At 60.9% G+C, this 18,113-nt stretch overlaps 2 protein-coding genes across 3 annotated transcripts; one reads left to right on the forward strand and one right to left on the reverse strand.

Moving 5' to 3' along the window:
- The first annotated feature begins 32 nt into the window (after window positions 1–32).
- Window positions 33–4,599, forward strand: SASH3 (SAM and SH3 domain containing 3). 2 transcript variants are annotated; one of them, XM_083796753.1, is made up of 8 exons: window positions 33–523; window positions 1,871–1,966; window positions 2,167–2,316; window positions 2,388–2,532; window positions 2,612–2,763; window positions 2,870–3,076; window positions 3,200–3,350; window positions 3,454–4,599. In XM_083796753.1, exons 1-8 carry the CDS (start codon window positions 248–250, stop codon window positions 3,639–3,641), a joined length of 1,365 nt encoding a protein of 454 aa, XP_083652879.1. In that variant the 5' UTR covers window positions 33–247; the 3' UTR covers window positions 3,642–4,599. The 2 variants fall into 2 exon arrangements, with proteins under 2 accessions (XP_083652879.1, XP_083652878.1); XM_083796752.1 differs by having other exon boundaries at window positions 111–523; window positions 3,457–3,780.
- A 1,587-nt stretch (window positions 4,600–6,186) lies between these two features.
- Window positions 6,187–18,068, reverse strand: ZDHHC9 (zDHHC palmitoyltransferase 9). The gene is made up of 10 exons (XM_083796754.1): window positions 17,969–18,068; window positions 17,453–17,748; window positions 10,674–10,834; window positions 9,945–10,103; window positions 8,838–8,975; window positions 8,635–8,683; window positions 8,247–8,349; window positions 7,998–8,101; window positions 7,278–7,446; window positions 6,187–6,856 (listed from the first exon to the last, which is right to left on the reverse strand). The coding sequence occupies exons 2-10, from the start codon at window positions 17,626–17,628 to the stop codon at window positions 6,752–6,754; spliced, it is 1,164 nt and encodes a 387-aa protein (XP_083652880.1). The 5' UTR covers window positions 17,629–17,748; window positions 17,969–18,068; the 3' UTR covers window positions 6,187–6,751.
- Window positions 18,069–18,113: the final 45 nt, after the last annotated feature.

Consider the following 18,113-nt stretch of genomic DNA (forward strand, 5'->3'; position numbering starts at 1 on the left):
GTGAGGCGCTGGTGTGCCAGGGCAGGGTGCCGGTGTGCCCGTCCCACCTGGGGCCGATTGCCCCTCTGCAGCGCAGGGAAGACCTGGGGATGCAGGGGACATCCCAGCCCCAGCGTCCCATGAAGGGCTTGGCCAAGGAGGACGAAGGGGCACGTGGAGAGGGCACGGCAGACAGGCAGGGGACCCTCCTCTTCTGCCCAGGGGGGACACCGAGCCCATCAGCAGCACTGGTGGCAGGCACCACGACATGAGGCTGGCACCCCTCCCGGGGGCCCTGGGCAGGGCAGACACTTCGAGGAGGTCTTCCTTCCTCCTGGCCCAGCTAGCAAGCCCCGAGCTGCGCCGCTGCAAGCACCTCTCATGTGACCGCTGGCTTCCTGTGCGCTTCCCGGCCTTGGTGCCGGCGCCTCGGTACGTGCCCTGCCAGGCGCTGCTCCAGCGCTGCGCTCTGCCCCGGGGCCCCAGCACCATGCTGCGCCGCAAGCCCTCCAACGCCAGCGACAAGGAGCCCTGCCACAGGAAGGTGAGCGCCCACCGGACCAGGCTGCCCTGGGGGTCCCCGCAGAGCCCAGGATGCCCACCCTCCACCAGCAGGACCTGGGGCAGGGAGGATGGGGTGATGCGGTCTGGGCATCTGGGGTGGCCGTGGGGCAGAGCCCCTTGGGGCCCGGGGATGGCACTGCCAGCAGCCAGGCCCTGCCACCAAAGCCGCTGTCGCTTTGCTTGCATGGTCCTTGCTTGCAGCTGCCCTGGCCCACGCCCTGCTCTGGCCCTGGGACACACGGCTGCAACCCAGTGCCCCCGTCTGCTCCCAGCCCACAAACAGCAGCAGGGGGGCAGCATCACGTCCCCGGGGCGCTGCAGGCAGCAGCAGTGCCCGCAGCAGTGGGTCGGGGATGCTCAGACCCCCACGTTAGTGTGGGTGCCGGCAGGGGGACCGACGGGACCGGCGGGGCTGTGCCAGGGGACAGAGGCTCCCCCACCCCGCCGCTCCCCGCGGTGTGGGCGACCGCTGCCATTTCCTGCCCGGGGAGAGGATGACGGCGGTGCCGCGCGGGCTGCCGGGCGCGCAGCTCCCAGCAAGGTGTCTGCGGTCGAGGCAGTGCAAGGCTGCAGCCCCGTCACGTGTGTCGGCTGCTTCCTCCAGCAGTCCTGCACCGGCACGGCACCGGCACGGCACCGCCAGGCCCGCGGCGGTGGCAGACGGTTCTTGCAAGCCACCATGTGCCCAGGAGGGGGAAGGCCCCGCTCTGGGAAGCTCGCAGCTGCCGGGGGAAATCTGGGTGAAGCATCCCCCTTGAGCAGGGGTGTCCCGGAGAGCCCGGCAGGCCCCCGCTGGGCATCCCCTGCCCAGCCTGGCCGCACCCGCTGCTCTCACTTCCCTCTCGCTCCATTTCTGCAGAGCTCCTGAGGGCACGGTGCCCGCAGGGCAGCCGGTGCCCCCCCCCCCGAGCTCGCGGTTTGCTCAGCACTGCTCTAGCGCCGGCTGCTCTTGCAACACCGGCTCCTCCCCGCCGCGGGCCGATCTCGCAACGCTCCCAGGCGAGCGGCCACGCAGCGAGGCCGGGGTGGCAACCGCAGTGCGAGAAGGTTTCAGCTCGAGGAGATGCGAAGGAGACGCAGAGGGTTCAAACTGCCTGGGTCTGGTGGGCTGAGCGGCACTCATCTGGGAGCAGAGCAAAAATAAAGAGTAAATGATGCTCGGTTGAGCTGACAAAAAGGAGAACTAGGCGAGGAAGGCGCAGGTCTGTGGCCTAGGGCTGGGAAGGGCTTCAGGCACCTCTGATGCATGCAGGATCTTGGGGAGCAAGGGGGGAGAACCTCATGCAGGAGGCGCGAGGAGCCCTCACCCCTCTCCATCTGCCCCCAGCTCTCCCTCCAGCGCTCCAGCAGCTTCAAGGACTTTGCCAAGGCCAAAGTCAGCTCCCCTGTGGCGAGCGAGAAGGAGTTCAATCTGGATGAGAATGTGAGTGCCCGTCCTCACCCACAGCCCTTTCCTGAGCCCCCTTCCCCGAGCCACCAGCTCTACTGGCAGCCCAGGTGCTGTGGGGCAGCCTCAGGGGCTTGCAGCAGCAGCACCGGCCCAACCGTGCCTGGCTTTGGGGTCCTGCTCCCCGGGGAGCCCTGCAGCCCCAGCACGCCCTCCCCGCTCCTTCCCCCCTCCAGATCCCCGAGGATGAGCCCAGCAGCGCTGCCCCCGAGGAGGCGGCGCGGAGCAGCGGGATGAAGCTGGGCAAGAAGTGGCGGGCCGTCATCTCCCGCACCATGAACCGCAAGATGGGCAGGATGGCGGTGAAGGCGCTGGCCGAGGGGAAGGTGAGCAGGGTGCCCAGGGGTGCGGGGCCACAGCCCCTGCTCCCTGGCACCAAGCCCGCTCCCCCCGGCAGGCAGAGGCGGAGGCGGAGGAGGGGTCCCCGTCCCCACTGTCCCCAGCCAGCAGCACGGAGGAGCCGAGCCACGAGAAGATGCCCCTGTCCTACCTGGAGATGGAGGAAGACGCGCACCCGGCCATCAGCCGCCAGCTGTCCAGCGGTGAGCACGGCCCCCACCGGCCCCCGGCCCCTCACCCAGGACCCTGTCCTGACCCCCCTCTTCCCTCTCCCCTCCGCAGGCAGCGAGGCGTCCAGCCCCAGCCCCAACAACCGGGACAGCCTGCGGCTGGAGGAGAGCGGCCCGGCCTACACAGGCCCCTTCTGCGGCAGGGCCCGCGTCCACACGGACTTCACGCCGAGCCCCTACGACAAGGACTCGCTGAAGCTGCGGGTGAGCCTGGGCTGGCGGGGCTGGGGACGGCCCCGAGGGAGCGCGGTGTGGCGGTGGCTCCTCCATCCCTGCTCCTTCCTTCACACCCCTGTCGTCTTTGGCCCAGAAAGGGGACATCATCGGCATCATCGAGAAGCCGCCCGTGGGCACCTGGACGGGGCTGCTCAACAACAAGGTGGGCTCCTTCAAGTTCATCTACGTGGACATCATCCCCGAGGAGATGGCCCCTGCCCGCAAGAGCCGGGGCCAGGGCAAGAGCAAGCGGCCCAAGCCCAAGACGCTCCACGAGCTGCTGGAGCGCATCAACCTGCAGGTGAGCGACGGGGACCCACGGGGCACCCGGGGCACCCGGGCAGCCCAGGAGTGGCGGGGAGGGGCTGTGACGAGGAGCAGAGCAATGCAGGGAGATGAGGATGTCTCATCCCACCCCCCCCAGGAGCACACCTCCACCCTGCTACTGAATGGCTACCAGACCCTGGAGGACTTCAAGGAGCTGCGGGAGACCCACCTCAATGAGCTGAACATCACGGACCCCCAGCACCGCGCCAAGCTGCTCACGGCCGCCGAGCTCCTCCTGGATTATGACAGTAAGGGCTGGGCAGGCGGCAGGGGACGTCCCAGGCCGTCCCCAACGCTGGCTGGCGGGGAGCAGCCCGGGCACCCGCTGATGCTTTGTCTTCTCTCCCCCAGCAGCGAGCGAGTCAGAGGAAGGTGACAGCTCTGAAGCCCAGCCTTCGCCCTCGGAGCCCAAGGGGGACATCCCGCGGGACTCGGGCTGCTTCGAAGGATCCGAGACCCTGGACGGCAGCCGGGAGGAGGCCGAGCTGGCAGGCCCTGAGGGGCAGCCGGGGGCCCTGTCCCCAGCAGAGTCCTCCTGAACCCCCAAAGCGCTTTGCCGGCTCTGGCCCAGCAGTGGACAGGAGGGGAAGCTTGCCGGGGTGCGGGCAAGCCCCAGGGATGGGACCCCGTGGCAGGACCTGCTCTGCAGGCGGGCTCAGCCCCCGAGGTTTGCTGCCCCAGGATGTTCTGCGCTGCCTCACACCACTGCCCCACGCTCACTGTCCCACGCAGTGGGTGCTCCGGACACCGCGGGAGAGCCCAGCTGATGCCGCAGGTCTGCAAGCCGGGGCTGGGCCGCCCCTCCCAGGCTTGCCCCATTTTGTCCACAGCTTCAGGAGCTCCTCCAGGAGCCCTCGCTGGCTGGGCTGAGCAAACATGAGCGCAGGGGAGCCTGCAAGGACAGGGATGGCACGGACAGAGCACGCCCACTGCTGAGCGGATGGGTGCAAGCAAGCAGAGGCACCGAGGAAACGCCGCCAGCAGCAGGGAGGGTGCCGCCTTCCCCCATCGACTTCCTTGCACAGCCAAAGCAGACAGCGGGAGGCTGCTGGGAGAGCTTCAGCCGAGCCCTGAGAGCAGCCCAGCCTCAGGAGGAAGGCTGGGGTGAGAACTGACACTCAGCAGCCTGCTCCAGAGGGGATCGCAGAGGAGCGGGGCCGAGCACCGCACTGCCCGGAGGTGGACGAGGCTGTCCCCAGGGCCCCGCAGGACAGCCCCCTGCAGACAGGCAGGTGCCCCCCTCCCAGCACCGGCTGCCCCCCGGGCAGGGGAGCTGCAGCGCTGCCAGGGCCAGGGAGCAGGAGCTGGTCAGGGAAGGCACCGGTAGAGGAGCCCACGGGTAACAAACCCCTGGGCTCGGTGGTACCGCAGCGCTCATCCGGCCCCAGCTCTCACGGCTGCACTCATCCAGCTCCAGCTCCCGTGCTGCGCCAGACCTTTGGGCCCCGAGTTTGTTCCTTTGCGCTTGATCTCAATAAAGGCGTGCTCTGGCCTTCAGCCTGCTTCCTACCTGCCCCAAAGGCTTGGGGAAGAGAGCCAGGGAGGGGAGCAGCGTCCTTCCAGTGAAGCTGCAGGTAGCTCGGCTTCCCAGGACAGCCTCCTGCTGCAACCCACGGCCCCCGTTGTCGGGGACAGCAGGACACAGGTAAGACAAGGGCGGGCTCAAGCACACTGTGGGTGTGGGAGATGCAGAGGCTGGAAAGCCCCAGGGGACGGAGAAGGAGGCAGCCCGCTTTGGGAGGCACAGACAGAGAGAGGCAGAGGCTACAGCTCAGCCATTTTCCAAACCAATTAAGTTTCCTTCATTGTTTCAAAAAAAAAAAAAAAAGAAAAAAGAAAGAAAGAAAAAGAAAAACCAACCCTCACCCTACCCCCACTTCCTTCACAAGAACCTGAACAGAGCAGACAGGAACCACAGGTGCAGGCAGCATCCGTGACGGCCCCAGCAGGCAGCACTCGACACACCGCATTAGAAAATAGATTAGTAAAACCAAAAAAATACACTTTTTTCGCAACGAGTTTGAGATTTGGTCAGTAGCGCGTTGGGGCAGGCGGGAGAGGAGGGGCAGCTCTCGCTGCCGCGGGCTGTGCACAGGGCCGGCGAGGGCACCGGAGCCGGTCTGGCCGTAGGGCGTCAGCGGCTCCAGCCCCGCGTGGTGGGACCCAGAGCTCGTTCAGGCGCTGGCAAGGAGCAGCTCGAGCAGCTGCAGGGACCAGGCTCCCCCGGCCCTGTTCCAGGCCACGGTACTGAAAGCAGCACGATGCGGGAGGGCACGGAAGGAGGAACACGCTGCCAGGCGGAGAAGCAAGCTGGGCCGCCCCTGCAGGGCCCTCCTGCGACATCTCCACCCACCGTCCATTTGCTGCATGTCCACGGGAGGCAGCAGCACCGAGCACACCCGGCAGGGGATGGAGAGCTGCCAGGGCACATCGCGGCCTCCCCTCCATCTCCAGCCTCTGCGGGGGCCCGCAGCGGCCATCGGCAGACCCCGCGGAGGGAGCGCTGCAGTGGACGAGGAGCCCACGGCACAGGGGTTTCCACCACCGCTCGGCCTCTCCTCCCTCCTCTGCTGGGGAGGACACCACGCAGCCAAGACGGCCGGCAAAGCCCGGGGGAGATTCAAGGCTCTGAAAGCCAGCCAAGGATGGCTGAGAAATGCAGGGCAAGGGGCGGGGAGGGGGCACGGGACACGACAACACGACACAGAATCGGGGCCGAGGTTGCGCAGAGCAGCGGCCGAGCGGCGTGCCACAGCCCAGCGGGGCAGGGCGGGAGAGCCTGTGCTCGGCGCAGGCACCCAGGAGCACGTCCAGCCCTGGCACAAGCCTGGGAGGCAGCAACGCAGGCAGGTCCTCCCCTGCAGCTTGGCACACCCTGCGCACGGCCACGCTGTGGCAGGCACGGGGCAGAGCCGAGCAGCAGGAAGACGGGGCTGCCCCGCTCCTTCCCCCAGCCCCGTACACGTGAGCTGCAGGGAAGGACGCGAGGGAGGGCCCACGCCACGACTGCGCTCACACCTGCAGAGTCGCGTGAAAAGAGGGAGCAAAGGAAGGAAGCTACTTTAAGAAACACCGCCAGCAGAATACCTTCCCAGTTTTTTCGGCCCTTTTGGCACCAAAATGTCTCCTGACAACCCCTGCCACGTTAACCAATAAAACAATGCCACAGATTAGAGGAAGGAGGGAGGAGGGGAGAGAGGACGTTACTGCCATTAATCACTTTCTCCTTCCCATCAGGATTCCTCAGCAGCAGGGAGCAGGCCGACCCTAACATCGTTTCTGAGCTGCTTGACCACAAGTCATCAGGTCAGTCAGGGCCAGACGGAGGGACAGCTCAGGCCACCAAGCCAGTATTTAGCGTTGAGGACAACCTGCAGAGCAAGAGGTCCTGCCTCGGCCTGCAGGGAGACCAGCCCCGGTGGTGGTGAGCGTCCCTCAGTGATCACGGTGGGCTGCTCGTGCTCGTTATCCTTTGCCACCATGCATGGCCAGCGCCAGCCCACACCACCTGCGCATTGAGATGAATAATGACTAAAGCAAAACGGCCATGAGGAATCATTTGCCTGCCATCCAGCCCATCTCCTCCTCTCCTCAATCACTTCCAGCTTTGATTAGACAAAACAAGAAAGTTCTCCCTTTCAAGCAGAGGCTAGTGCTCTGCTTGCCCAGCGTCCTGGGATGGGACCGGGAGCTCCCCAGTCGTTAGCTGCTTTTCCTCTGGCATCTCAGCATTGCTCAGGGACGGCACAGGGACCTGGAGAAGAGAAGACAGCAATGACTTGGCACGAACACACAGAGTATCTGTTTGTGCACAGAGACGTGGCCCAGCTACCCTGCAGCCCCTGCCTCCAGCCCCAGGAGCAGAGCTCTCAGCTCTGCTTGGGAAAACGGGAAACAAGGCCTGCAGGGGCCTCACCAAGCAGGCAGCACATCAGCTTCGTGAAAATCTGGGGCACTGGACTGCTCCAGCAGTACTCTGGTCTGTTTGTGCTAGAGAAACAGGCAGCTCGCACTCCAGCAGGAGCGGGCCCAGCCCCTTCGCACCGTGTTCACAGAACAATTTAGGAAGGAGAGGACCACCACGGGTCTCGGGTTCAACCCTGCCCTCAAAGCGTAGCTAGTTTCAAAGACAAAGCAGCAGCCCGCTTGCACCCCATCCAGAGGGGATCACTCACGGCACTCGGGTGAGGAAGGCTGCCGTCCTTCTGCTGAGCGCTGCTCTCCTCTTCCTGCCCACCAGGGCCCTGAGCAGCAGTGGGCTCTTGAGCGCTGGACCCCCGTGTGCATGTCTCCTCCTGAGCTGTGCTCTCCTCCTGCTGCAAGATGCCCCGTCTGTCCAAGACGCTGAAAGAACAAAATCCCACTGTCAGAGACCCGCACCTCTTCTGCACCAGCTTCTTTCTAGCAGGAAAAATGCTGGCGGAAGACAAAAGTCAAGGGAAGGCGTTCCCCCCTCCAAAAACAGGCTGTGCTCCGCCCAATCCTAGTTAACTCCTAGTTAATCTTAGGAGTGCCTACATTCCTCCTGGGAAAACCAAGCCCCCCAGACAGCAGCCCAGTTCAGAGGGTGGGAGCCCACCGAAACAAGCACCCTGAGCTTCCTCTACATACACTGTCCCAGGGAAGGGAAGTCACTCCTCCACTGCTTCCCAAAAACACACGGTGTTAGGGACCGCATCACACACGTGAATCACTGGAAATACGCAAGGAAGGCAACCAAAGACCTTCCTCCCCAGAGGATCTGGCTCTGTCCCAAGAGACCTCCAGAAGCCCTCCACACACACAGCGCTGGCAGAAAGGCAGCCAGGTCTTGCACCCAAGCAAGGAAAGCTCCATGGGACCCCAGGCTCGGGGGGACGGGGCAAGAATGGCAGGGCAGCTCCTCAAGAGCGTACCTGGGGGGCAGAGGTCCGCAGAGCACCTCACAGCAGTTCTTCACTATGTTGCCATGGCTGTAGGGATTCTGCACACGGTTTTTCCCAGTCCAGGAACCCTTGATCTGCAACGGACAGGGCACAAGCTCAGGTCTGCTCCACCAGCCTCAGCACGAGCAGGTCACGTCAGCAAGGTGGATGCAGCTGTGGCAAACAGAGGAAGCGAAGAGGAACAGGGGTGGCTCAGGGGAACAAAGAGACTGTACTTACGTCTTCGTTGGTTGTCTGATTCAGTGCCACCAGGAAGGTGTGGAACCCAGTTAACCCCACCACCGACCACAGGGTGAAGAAACAGATGAGCACCTCCAGTACAGTGAGAGCAGTTAAGGACTGGGGACCAGGCAAACAGTCAAACAGTCACACCCGAGCTGAGTCACTACATTCAGCCCTGCCTCTTCTTCACCTAGACCGTTTTCTGTTTCACCCCCCTTCCAAAAATCACAAAAATTGCTCTTTGTCTTGTAATCAAGGAGGCAGGGGGGTGATGCCCTGGAAAACTCAGCAAAGCCTAAGCATCAAGACTTCATTCCCCCCATAATGCAGCTTGCATTCCCCCACCAACTTAGAAGCCAACCCTTCTGGCACTGGGGAAGGATATGTCCCTGGGGTTTCCTTCAACGTGTTCAGAAACCCAATCTTCAGAGATTCTGGCAACACAAAGAAAGAGGCATTTGGTCTCTGGGAGACTGCATCAAGTTCATTTCCCTTTCCCATTCCATCAGCTCTGGGTCGGGAACACCATCCGCATTCCCCCTCACCCTCGGCCAGCCCAGCCACCCACCTCCCCACAGCCAGACTCACTTAGTGCTACGTAGACTATGTTGAAGGTGAATATGTAGATGGTGAGGAGTGAGAGCGAGAGGATGAAGAGGTAGAAATAGCGGTAGTTCCTCTTCCCCACGCAGTTGCCCACCCAGGGACAGTGATGGTCGAAGCGCTCTGTGAAAGTGAAGATGGAGATCAGCACTGCTCTAGCACAGTCCTGCCTGCTTCTAGGTGCTTATTCCAAGGCCCTGAACTCAGAAATGTACAAGGCTGACAAGGACCCCCTGGGCCACTGAGTCTACCCCTCCGCTAGCTCAGGTCTAAGGGGCGGTGGAAGCCAGGTAAGAGAGTGCAAAACTCTTCTATTGAGTCAGTCGGCGCATTAAGGTAGAGTTTAAGAGCTTCAACCCACGCGTGTCTTCTCTCCCACAGACCTGAGGTATAATAGCTTCTATTAAAGCTGCACACAGGTTGGCTGAAGGTCTGGGAGTTCAGCAGTTCTCATCTAACCCGCATGCTGCTTTACTCCTATCGGGATCATTAGAAGGTTCAAGAGACTGCGTAAGTGCTCAAAGGGCTGGGAACCTGTACTGAAGGCGAGGGATCCAGAAGAATGGGATTCCTTCCTCAAGAAGGGATGCTGAATATGAGCTAATTATGGCACATACAAGGGCTAAAAGAGCTGCTATGGTGGGGGGGGGCTGGACAAAAAAGGGGCACTTGGTGAAACAGCATAGCCTCCAAGATGGTGCAAGGAGCTGCTTTCACAGAAGCTGCAGCTCTCCACTGGAATCCTCTAGCCCAGCAAGGCCAGCAGTTCAGTGAAACTCAGAAGTGGACTCTGCATTTACACGGATAATTTAGACTTATATTAGAGCAGCTATTGCCAAAGAGATGCTGGCAAAGACGAACCATCTGGCTTCAGGTTCTGAGCAAATCTCAAGCTCCTTGGGCTTAAGATGAGGCAGGCCGTCCCCATCTGTTCAGACCACACCACTCTGGACTTCCTCCATCGCTGCTGGAAGCATGCGCAGTACGAGGCAGGATACGGAGCGAGACCTGCTGCAGCTCTTCGCTTGCTCTCCTCCAAAGGCTCTCACCTAGCACCCAGCTGCAGGAACAGCCCCAGCCCTTTCTACTCACCCACACAGTTGTCACAGATGCTGCAGTGAGAGGCACGGGGCGGACGGAAGATCTTACATGTGTAGCAATACTTCAGCTTTACTATCTGGTTGTTGATCTGGAAGTTCTTAATCCGCGGGGGCGGGCGCTGACCCTGCGGCACGGTCCCATTTGTGGCCTCTGAGAGAGGGAACCAAGCAGAGATCAGACCTGCTGCTACGACACAACGGGACGAGAGCTACAACTCTCCTCCTTGCTTTTTCTACCAGATGGATCAGAGCCTGCTGGGTCTAGAGCCAGTGGCTACACCTCTGCTCACACACTCCAGAGCCAACTTGGCAGCTTGGAACTTGGAAATGAGGTGCCAGAGCTTTCAGGAGCGTAAGGGGAGGAAAAAAAACCACCAAAACAACAAGCAGACCTGGATCCACCAAACATCCTCTCTCCTTGCTGGACCAAAGGGCCTGCGTCAAGCTTCCTGCACCCCTTACCAAGAGCAGACTGAGCTTGTATGTACACAGCTACAAGAGAGAAAACTGCATGAAAAGGTTCCCGGAAAGGAACATTGTACGAGCTGAGACTCAGCCAAGCAGAATTAGCCAGTAGGCAGTAAGATGCTCAGTCTGGGGCCATTCCCACTTTTGGAGGTCGTGCCCCCCAACAGGGACAAAAAGGCTCTGCAGAGAATCTAGACTATACCAAAAACACCAAGGCTTTTCCAGCCACCACCCGTCCAGCTGCAGCACTCACCAATCTCCATCTCAATGAAGGCCGCCTCATCGGGCAGGGCTCTCGGGATCACCCCGGGATCACTGAAGCTCGTCCGCAGGAGCGTGGCCATGGCAAACAGGAAGAGAACTGCTGCAAACACGGGGATGGCTGGAGAGAGCTGGACTGCCAGGTACCGACACCTGTAAAGGAACGTCAGGAGGCAATGAACCAGACCTCAGCAAGGCCTGCCTGGGCCAGGGTCTAAAATCCTGGCAAGACATCAGAGCGCAGACTCTTCTGAGCCCCGTGACACCTGCAGAAGACAGGCTGCTCAACACTTCCTTCTGATCCCACCACCACAGGGCAGCATCGCTGGGGCAACTCTGGCAGCCAGCTAAGACCAGAGAAGTACCACGGTTTGAACCAGCCAGAACATGGTATGTGTTCCAGCATTTCATTTTGTTTCCAGCTCCTGTCTTGCTCAGAGTCACAGGTGACAACAGAAACACAGCCAGCCAGCTAGAGGGATCTTGCCTAGAAGACATCCACGGCAGCAGCTGCCAAGGACGTAGCTAAAGGAGAAGCACCAAAGCCTTGTCAGAACCCACCACCAGAGCCAGAGGGCATGGGCCGGAGCGGTGGGAATCTCTGGCTGCCCCCTCAACGGGCAGCATCCAGTGCCACAGAAAGTACCTGCCAAGGATTAACCGCACCCTGTGCTTCTCAGCAATGGTCACGTACAAGTGCAACGTGCGTGTGCCACAAAACGTCAGGCTTCCTTCGGCTTTTCTGAGGCACAGGGCTCAAAAGCCCCAGATGAAGCGGGAAGTCTCTTCCCACGCCTGCCTCAAGACAACATCAGCTTGAGAGGACGCTCAGCCTGAAGATTGTTTAGTTTATAAACACAGAAGGGCCCGAGGAGAAATTCACGTTGATAATCCTGTTGATTGAGGTGGTACACAGAGACAAAGGAGAACAATCTCAGTATGCCCCATGATACTCCTGGGCACCCATAAATGTCTCCATGGGCACTTCAGCACAGGCCACGCAGAAGGCCCGTACAGAAGTCATGGTTTAGAGCGGCATCAGGCCAATAAAAAACAAATTTTTACCTCGGTTTCTTTAGAAAACCCTGCTTATGATGGGGTGACGGTCTTACACAGCTTTCCTCTGGTTTAACCCCGCCTGAACCCCCCCACACTCAGGAGTTTCACCTCTCCTCGCACATCTCATTTCTTCAGCTTCCTCCTGATGCCTCTGAGTCCGCAGAGACGGACCCAGCCCAGACCCTTGCTCCCATCCACTGCTGTTCTCAAGGAAAGCATAAGGCTGCTCTGGTGAACGACACAGGATTACCCTCCGCAGTGGACTTCTCATCCTAAACAGGGGGATTTCTACAACATCCATGGCATTAACTGTTTAATTCTGGATAGCCTTCACACCCACAGCTTCTCTGAAGTTTCTAGCTCCAACTGCTTCCTTTGCAGCAACAAATTCTGCGTACTCACCACCCACTGCAGGACGGCTCACCGGACTTTAATTTGCTGTTGCTCGACTCCAGCAACTATCCTCTGTGTGCAGCGAAGTAGAGAGACCACACACGCGCACGCCCCGGGCCATACACTACGGTATACTTCGGCCGCTGCGATGCACAGGGCCCGTCCCCCAAACCAACGTGGTTAATTTTAGACACTACAAACCCCGCAGTTACTCAGAACAACACAACCCTTGGAGCCGTCCACGTGCAAAGCGCTCCCTCCTTTTGCAAAGCCAGGCTGAACAGTCAGAGGGCTGGGCTTACCGCCTTAACGCAGCCCGAGATAACTTTGCCTTCCCTCTGTAAGGACAAAGTCTAGCTAGCGAGCTGCAAGTCGGTCAGCGATTAAACAGCAACCTTGGATCCCGTTTTGGGAAGGAATATGGTTTATTCCCGCAAAAGTTGTGCACGGTCTGCCTCCAAGGGCTGCAACTTGACCCTTGTTCAGCTGACATGCCGGCTTTTATAACCACTGTATTACAGGCTTAGAAAAAGGATTCGTGAACTGCGTTAAAGCTGAGCTGGAACCATGCCAGGGCTCCCAGCCTCAGATACACGCTGACACCTTCATAAGTTTCTTCAGCGTGCCACCAGCAAAGAGATTTATTACCTTAAAGCATGTGATCCGCTCTGGGTGTGCTCGGCCAGGCACAGACCCGAGAGCTTTACGCAGCAGCGCCTGAGAACAAACGGGATCAGCCCCTGCATGGCCTGCAGACGAGCGCCAGCGTGGGACGTGCCCCGCTCCCTGGGCATCTTTGCAGAGAAACCAGCCCTCTGGGGAGGCACACGCGCCCCCAGGCACAGCGAGAGGAGCCTCCGGGCTGATGCTACTGCACTGCGGAGTGTGGTGCGGGAAGGGGAAGAAGCCTGCAGTTTTAGGAGACAGAAGACGAGCGCACGATTGTCCTCTCCGCTGTGGCAAGGGAGACGGCATTCTCCAGCCTCTCTTCGGCTCTTCCACTGCGGCACAGGCACGGGGCAGGCCAGGCCCCCGGCTCAGGAGGAAAGAGAAGCAATCTCAGGTACCCGGAGTGCCGTGGAGTCTTCGTTCTGTGCCTCGTCTGCAGAGTGATTAAGCGCAGTAATTCATTTACACTGCTAAGGAACTGATATTTTAAAGATCCATTGTTTGGGGAAGCTGAGCACCAACAGAGACACACTGTTGGGATGTGAGGATGTTGCTCCTCCTCCCCTCCCAGGGCGATATCTGTGCTCTCGAGCATTTTGCCGTCTAATATCAGACAACAGCACTATCACAATGCACGACGGGGGGAGGGGGGAGGCTCAGACAAAGGGATCATTACAACGGGGAAGGGGGGAGCAGCAAGAAGCAACAGACGGAGGTGCAGCGAGCGCAAGGAGCACGGACTGCTCTGCTGAAGCTTCTGAGGCCACTGGAAGCTCTGCTGTACCCAGCACGTTAAGCGAAGTCCAGGAAGGGGAAAATGAACGCGCGAGCGCTGAGCGGCACAGGACTCGGCCGGGACCACCAGGCCGGGCATCCCACTCTGGGTCCCTCCAGGGCTCAGCACAAGCTCTGGCGTGACGTTCATTTATACCTCACTTGCAAATCACCCGTTTAACTCTCACGAACCAACGCACACCCGCACCACGTGCTCACCCTGAACACTGTCGAAGCAAAGGAATACCCTTACCAACCATCCAACCCTCGCCAGAGCGCTCAGAGTCACCTGCAGCTCCCAGCCCCGGGAAGACTTCCAGGAGCTGACGTGCTGACTGTCAGCGTGGAAACCCCATCCTCCGAAAACCTGAGTAACGGCTGCACTGCAGTGCCGCAGGCTCGGGGCCCTTCCCCGAGCTACGCTCGGGCTCAGCCGGAGCTGTGGGCAGGGTCCGTCCCCATCGATCGGCAGCGACGTGGAAAACGCTCGCGACGGACCCAGCCCGAGCGCACCGCGTGTTTCTGAGCTGGAGGAACCCGGAGCTGCACGGACGCGGCAGGGAGAGCAAAGACGCCTCCTGTACAGTGCAAGAGAAAGGGCAGACAGCCCAAAAGCAGGGGAGCAGCCACTGTGCACAGAACCAGCTCTGGGTGCCAACAAGCTCGACTCTACCAAGAGAAGAAATAAGAAGAAGCACCGCTCAGTTCTGTGCAGCTTTTGACGACGTCCGAAATGGACCTACGCAGAGACAGAAGCCATCTCACGAGCACTCCCTATTAGTGCACAAGCTTTGGGGTTTAGGAAAGAAAATTAATCAGAAGGAGAAGTCGCACAAAGGGTCAGCCTAGGTTTTCCGATTTATCAGAAAACAAACAAAATTCAACCTCTACATAGCTAAGGATGTAGAGAGAAAAAAAAAAAAAAAGATACACGTGCTTGGTTATTGGAAAAGCAAACAGCAGCCCCCTCGTGCAGCCAGGAGCCTGGCATTGAGGGCACTATCTTGCCTGTAACATTTACAAACGTCTCGCTTGTGTCAAAAAGCTGAAGACAAAAGAAATGGAGCTCTCTCGCAGCCGCTTTGGAGAAGCGAGTGCCTGTCACTTCAGGAGAGCCGCCACAGCTGCACTGGCAAACTGGAAAGAGAAACCCCCGGCAGCCAGAGAGGGGATACCCCAGCCCCTCGTCCTCCGTCCCACAGCGATTTCACCAGGGCTTCTCATCGTGTCCAGACACCACGGGCACGGTGAGACAGCTGAGCGCCCTCACACAGCAGCCTATGCACCCAATAAACGTGTAAAACGACGCTAACGGGCTATTAAATACGATTCCACGTGACGCAGTTACGGTCAGAGAGCAGACCCAATTAAACCCAGGCCCCGGGGACCAGCCTCAGCCTTGAAGCAGCCGCTTTCTGCCGGGGTGGTGGCAAGAGGTGCCCTTGGGCAGGGCGCTCGGCAGCTGCCGGGCACTTGCCGAGAAGCCAGCGCAGCGCCTCTGCTTTATCGGGGAGGGAGGAGCCGACCTCCAGGTACGGCGCCAGCAGCTGGGTCCGTCCCCGGGGCCTCCTCTGCTCCCCAACAGAGGCACGGATGCGACTCCAAGACCGCAGCTCCGAGGCGGAGAGAAGAAAACCAGCCAGGTTCCCGCACACGGGGCCGAGCTGGCTTCGGAGCGTTTGAGCAGAGATGCGGCAGATCAGCCGGCAGCAGCGGAGCCGCCAGCGGCAGCCAAAACAGAGAGGCTGTCATGTCGCGGCCGGGAGGACTCCGTCAGCGAGGAGCGCGGCGGCTTATCTCGTGACGTGCGATGCCAGTCGCCACCGGCTCTACGGCGAGGGCGTTTGTAACCAGAGCCGGGCCGGCGCAGCCCGGAGGGCGAGGAGCAAGCCGTCGCTGGCTCGCGTCGCGCGGCGAGGCGTTTGCTGGCTTCAGGCACCCCCGAGCCTTGCTTAGACAAGGTGTGACTGCGCAAGTGATTCAGCTGAATGGAACAGGCACTGAAAACACAGGCACCCCTGCAGTTAGCGTACGAGGATTGAAAGGACTCCTCCACCCACCCGTCTGCTGCTCTCCAGAAGCAAATCCTAACGACCCAAATTGTTCCTTCGTGGAACAAACTTCACAGGGGAAAACGGAATTTCGGCGCAAACGCCAAAGAAATGGCCACGAGCTGAAATGAACGGGTAACACGCCCAGCGAAAAGATTAAAGCCAAGACCCTCACGCAACAGCACCCTGACACAGGCAGAAGGCACAAAGGGCAGCCAGGCCTCCAGCAGCCGAGCCGACTGTCTTCTTAGCACGGTTTGTGGAGTGTTTCTGGTTTGGAAGACAGCGTTTCATTCCTATCTCAAATTCAAAAACCCACAAGCAATTTCACAACAAAGCTACCTCGCTCAGACAGGAAGCATTAAGACACAGCGCCTTGAGACCATCAAGTCAGCATTTCAGATTTCTCCAACCTTTCCCTCACCTCCCCGGTCAAAACCACTCAGCAGCAAACAACCCAAAATCGCAGACGATTCTGCTCCCCGACACGCAGCTCCGTCACGCTGCCGGGGCTGGGAACGCAGGCTTGGTTCCCGCTGCCCCACAAACCGCAGCGGGGCTTGCGCGGTCAGCGGCGAGGGCAAACAGGGCAGAGCGGGACGCGGCTCTGCTTGTCCCACGAGGCCAGGCTCCGCAGGGAGCGCGAGCAATTATCCCTGGCGACGAGCGTTTCTGGAGTGGTAACACTCATTCCTGCAAGGCAGGAAGCCCGAGTGCCATTTGTCGGATGTGAAATAAAACAAACAAACAGCAGTGTCATTTCTTACCCGTGAATTCAGGCTGAGTCAGGGATAATTTTGGCTCTTCAAGCTCGGGAACCCCAACACCTTGCGTTACGGTTGCATGACGCCCGCCTGCGAAGCTACACAACGACTAAGCAGAAAAACCAGTCTTGTACCTGAGGTTATGCACCTCATTGCTTCTGCTGGGACGTGGCAGGCCTCCGCAGGGCATTCCAGAAAGCCCTTTGCGAGGCTGCCAGCAGTATCCGCTAGCAAGGAGGGCGATGCTGGACCAGAGGAAGCAGAGACAACTTCCCTGGTTTGGGGCAGACGCCTCGGAGGCCAGCGCACGTGCTGAGTGCTTTATAGACCTGGAGGAAAAACCAGGGCTTAACCAGCCAGCAGGTTCTTCCTTTTGCCTTCCTGGCTTAAAGAGCTTTTGTGTTACCCAACGCCACTGAGGACTTCGCCTCCCCAAGATCAAAACAAACATGCTGACGGAGACCGAGGGAGGGAAGTCTTGTTGTCGTTCAGGCTGACCCATCTCCAGACCGGGCAAAAAGGGGCTGCCCTGCCCTCTCCCCACACCACCGGCACTATTAGCCGAACCCTTGCGATTTCCCATTTTTTGGTAGCTCGCTTCCCCAAGCAACTCAAGGAGCCGGGAGAGTTACGGGGAAGCTCCTGCTCTTTTGGGAGCATCTGGGATTTCGGCTGCAGCCCCCCAGGCTGCCGACCCGGGACCAGATCTGACCTAAAGGGGCGGGCAGGGCCTCCCCAGGCGCCCGGCCTCGCGCAGAAAAGGGGCCGCTTCGGCCCAGCATCGCCGCAGCGTGTCGCCCAGCAGCTGCCAGCTCGGTGGGACCAGCACTTGCCCCTCTCCCCGTGCCAGCAGGCTCCGTGCCTCTGGCTGCACTGATTCCCCGGCAGCGTCGCCTCCCCGAGCCGGGCGGCTCCACGCAGCGAGGCGCTCGGGCCACGGGTCCCTGGACCTCTCTGTGACCAAGGGCCCAGCGTCCCGGGGGGGGCACGGAGCCCCGTGAGGGCCCGGCCTCGCCCCAAACCCTTGCAAAGGGCAAGGGAGAAGCGCCGCGGGGACTCACTCGAAGGCGAAGAAGAGGGCGCAGGTGCCGAGGATGAGGAAGAGCGTCAGGTAGAAGATGCCCTTCTGCCGGGCCATCATGATGCGCCCGTCGCAGCAGAAGGTGTTCCTGCCGGGCAGCTTCTCCCATCTCCGCACCACCTTCTTCTTCTTCTTCCTCGCCACCAGCACCGACATGGCGGGGCCGTCACTGGGGCTGCCGCTGCTGCCGCCGCTCGGCCGGGGACCGCCGCCGCCGCCGCCGCTCCGCTGCCCCCGGCATCCTCGGGGCCCGCCTGGGCCGGGCTGGGCTGGGCGCTGCGGGGGGGGGGGGGGGGGGGAGAGCACGGGGCTCAGCGGGGGGGGGGTCGCCGTGGCAACCGCAGCCCCCCCGGGGTCGCCATGGCAACCCGCCGGGAACGGGGAACGGGGATCGGGGAGGGGAGGGGGGGGGACAGGGCGCGGCCAGCACCGGCCCCGCCGGGCGGCACCGGGAGGGGGGAGAAAGGGGGGAGGGGGGGGCGAGGGGGGCGCTCACCCCCGTGCCGGTGCGGGCCGGGCCGCGCCGCTCCTGCCCCAGCGCCGCGGGAGGGGCCGCCACGCCCCGCGCCGCCGCCGCCGCCGCCGCCGGGGGAGAGGGCTCGGCCGCCATTGGCCCGCCCGCGCCGCTCCTCGCGCGCCCA

This window comes from Anser anser (assembly GCF_964211835.1).
Source record: "Anser anser genome assembly, chromosome: 13".
NCBI lineage: Eukaryota > Metazoa > Chordata > Aves > Anseriformes > Anatidae > Anser > Anser anser.

Excerpts from the sequence above, each read along its gene's own strand:
- SASH3 (XM_083796753.1), top strand. The coding sequence starts at position 248 with ATGAGGCTGGCACCCCTCCCGGGGGCCCTGGGCAGGGCAGACACTTCG. Across the intron at positions 1,967-2,166 it reads AGTTCAATCTGGATGAGAAT|ATCCCCGAGGATGAGCCCAG; the intron begins GTGAGTGCCCGT and ends TCCCCCCTCCAG. Across the intron at positions 2,317-2,387 it reads AGGCGCTGGCCGAGGGGAAG|GCAGAGGCGGAGGCGGAGGA; the intron begins GTGAGCAGGGTG and ends TCCCCCCGGCAG.
- ZDHHC9 (XM_083796754.1), bottom strand. The coding sequence starts at position 17,628 with ATGTCGGTGCTGGTGGCGAGGAAGAAGAAGAAGAAGGTGGTGCGGAGA. Across the intron at positions 8,102-8,246 it reads ATCAGACAACCAACGAAGAC|ATCAAGGGTTCCTGGACTGG; the intron begins GTAAGTACAGTC and ends TGTCCGTTGCAG. Across the intron at positions 7,447-7,997 it reads TGCGGACCTCTGCCCCCCAG|CGTCTTGGACAGACGGGGCA; the intron begins GTACGCTCTTGA and ends TTGTTCTTTCAG.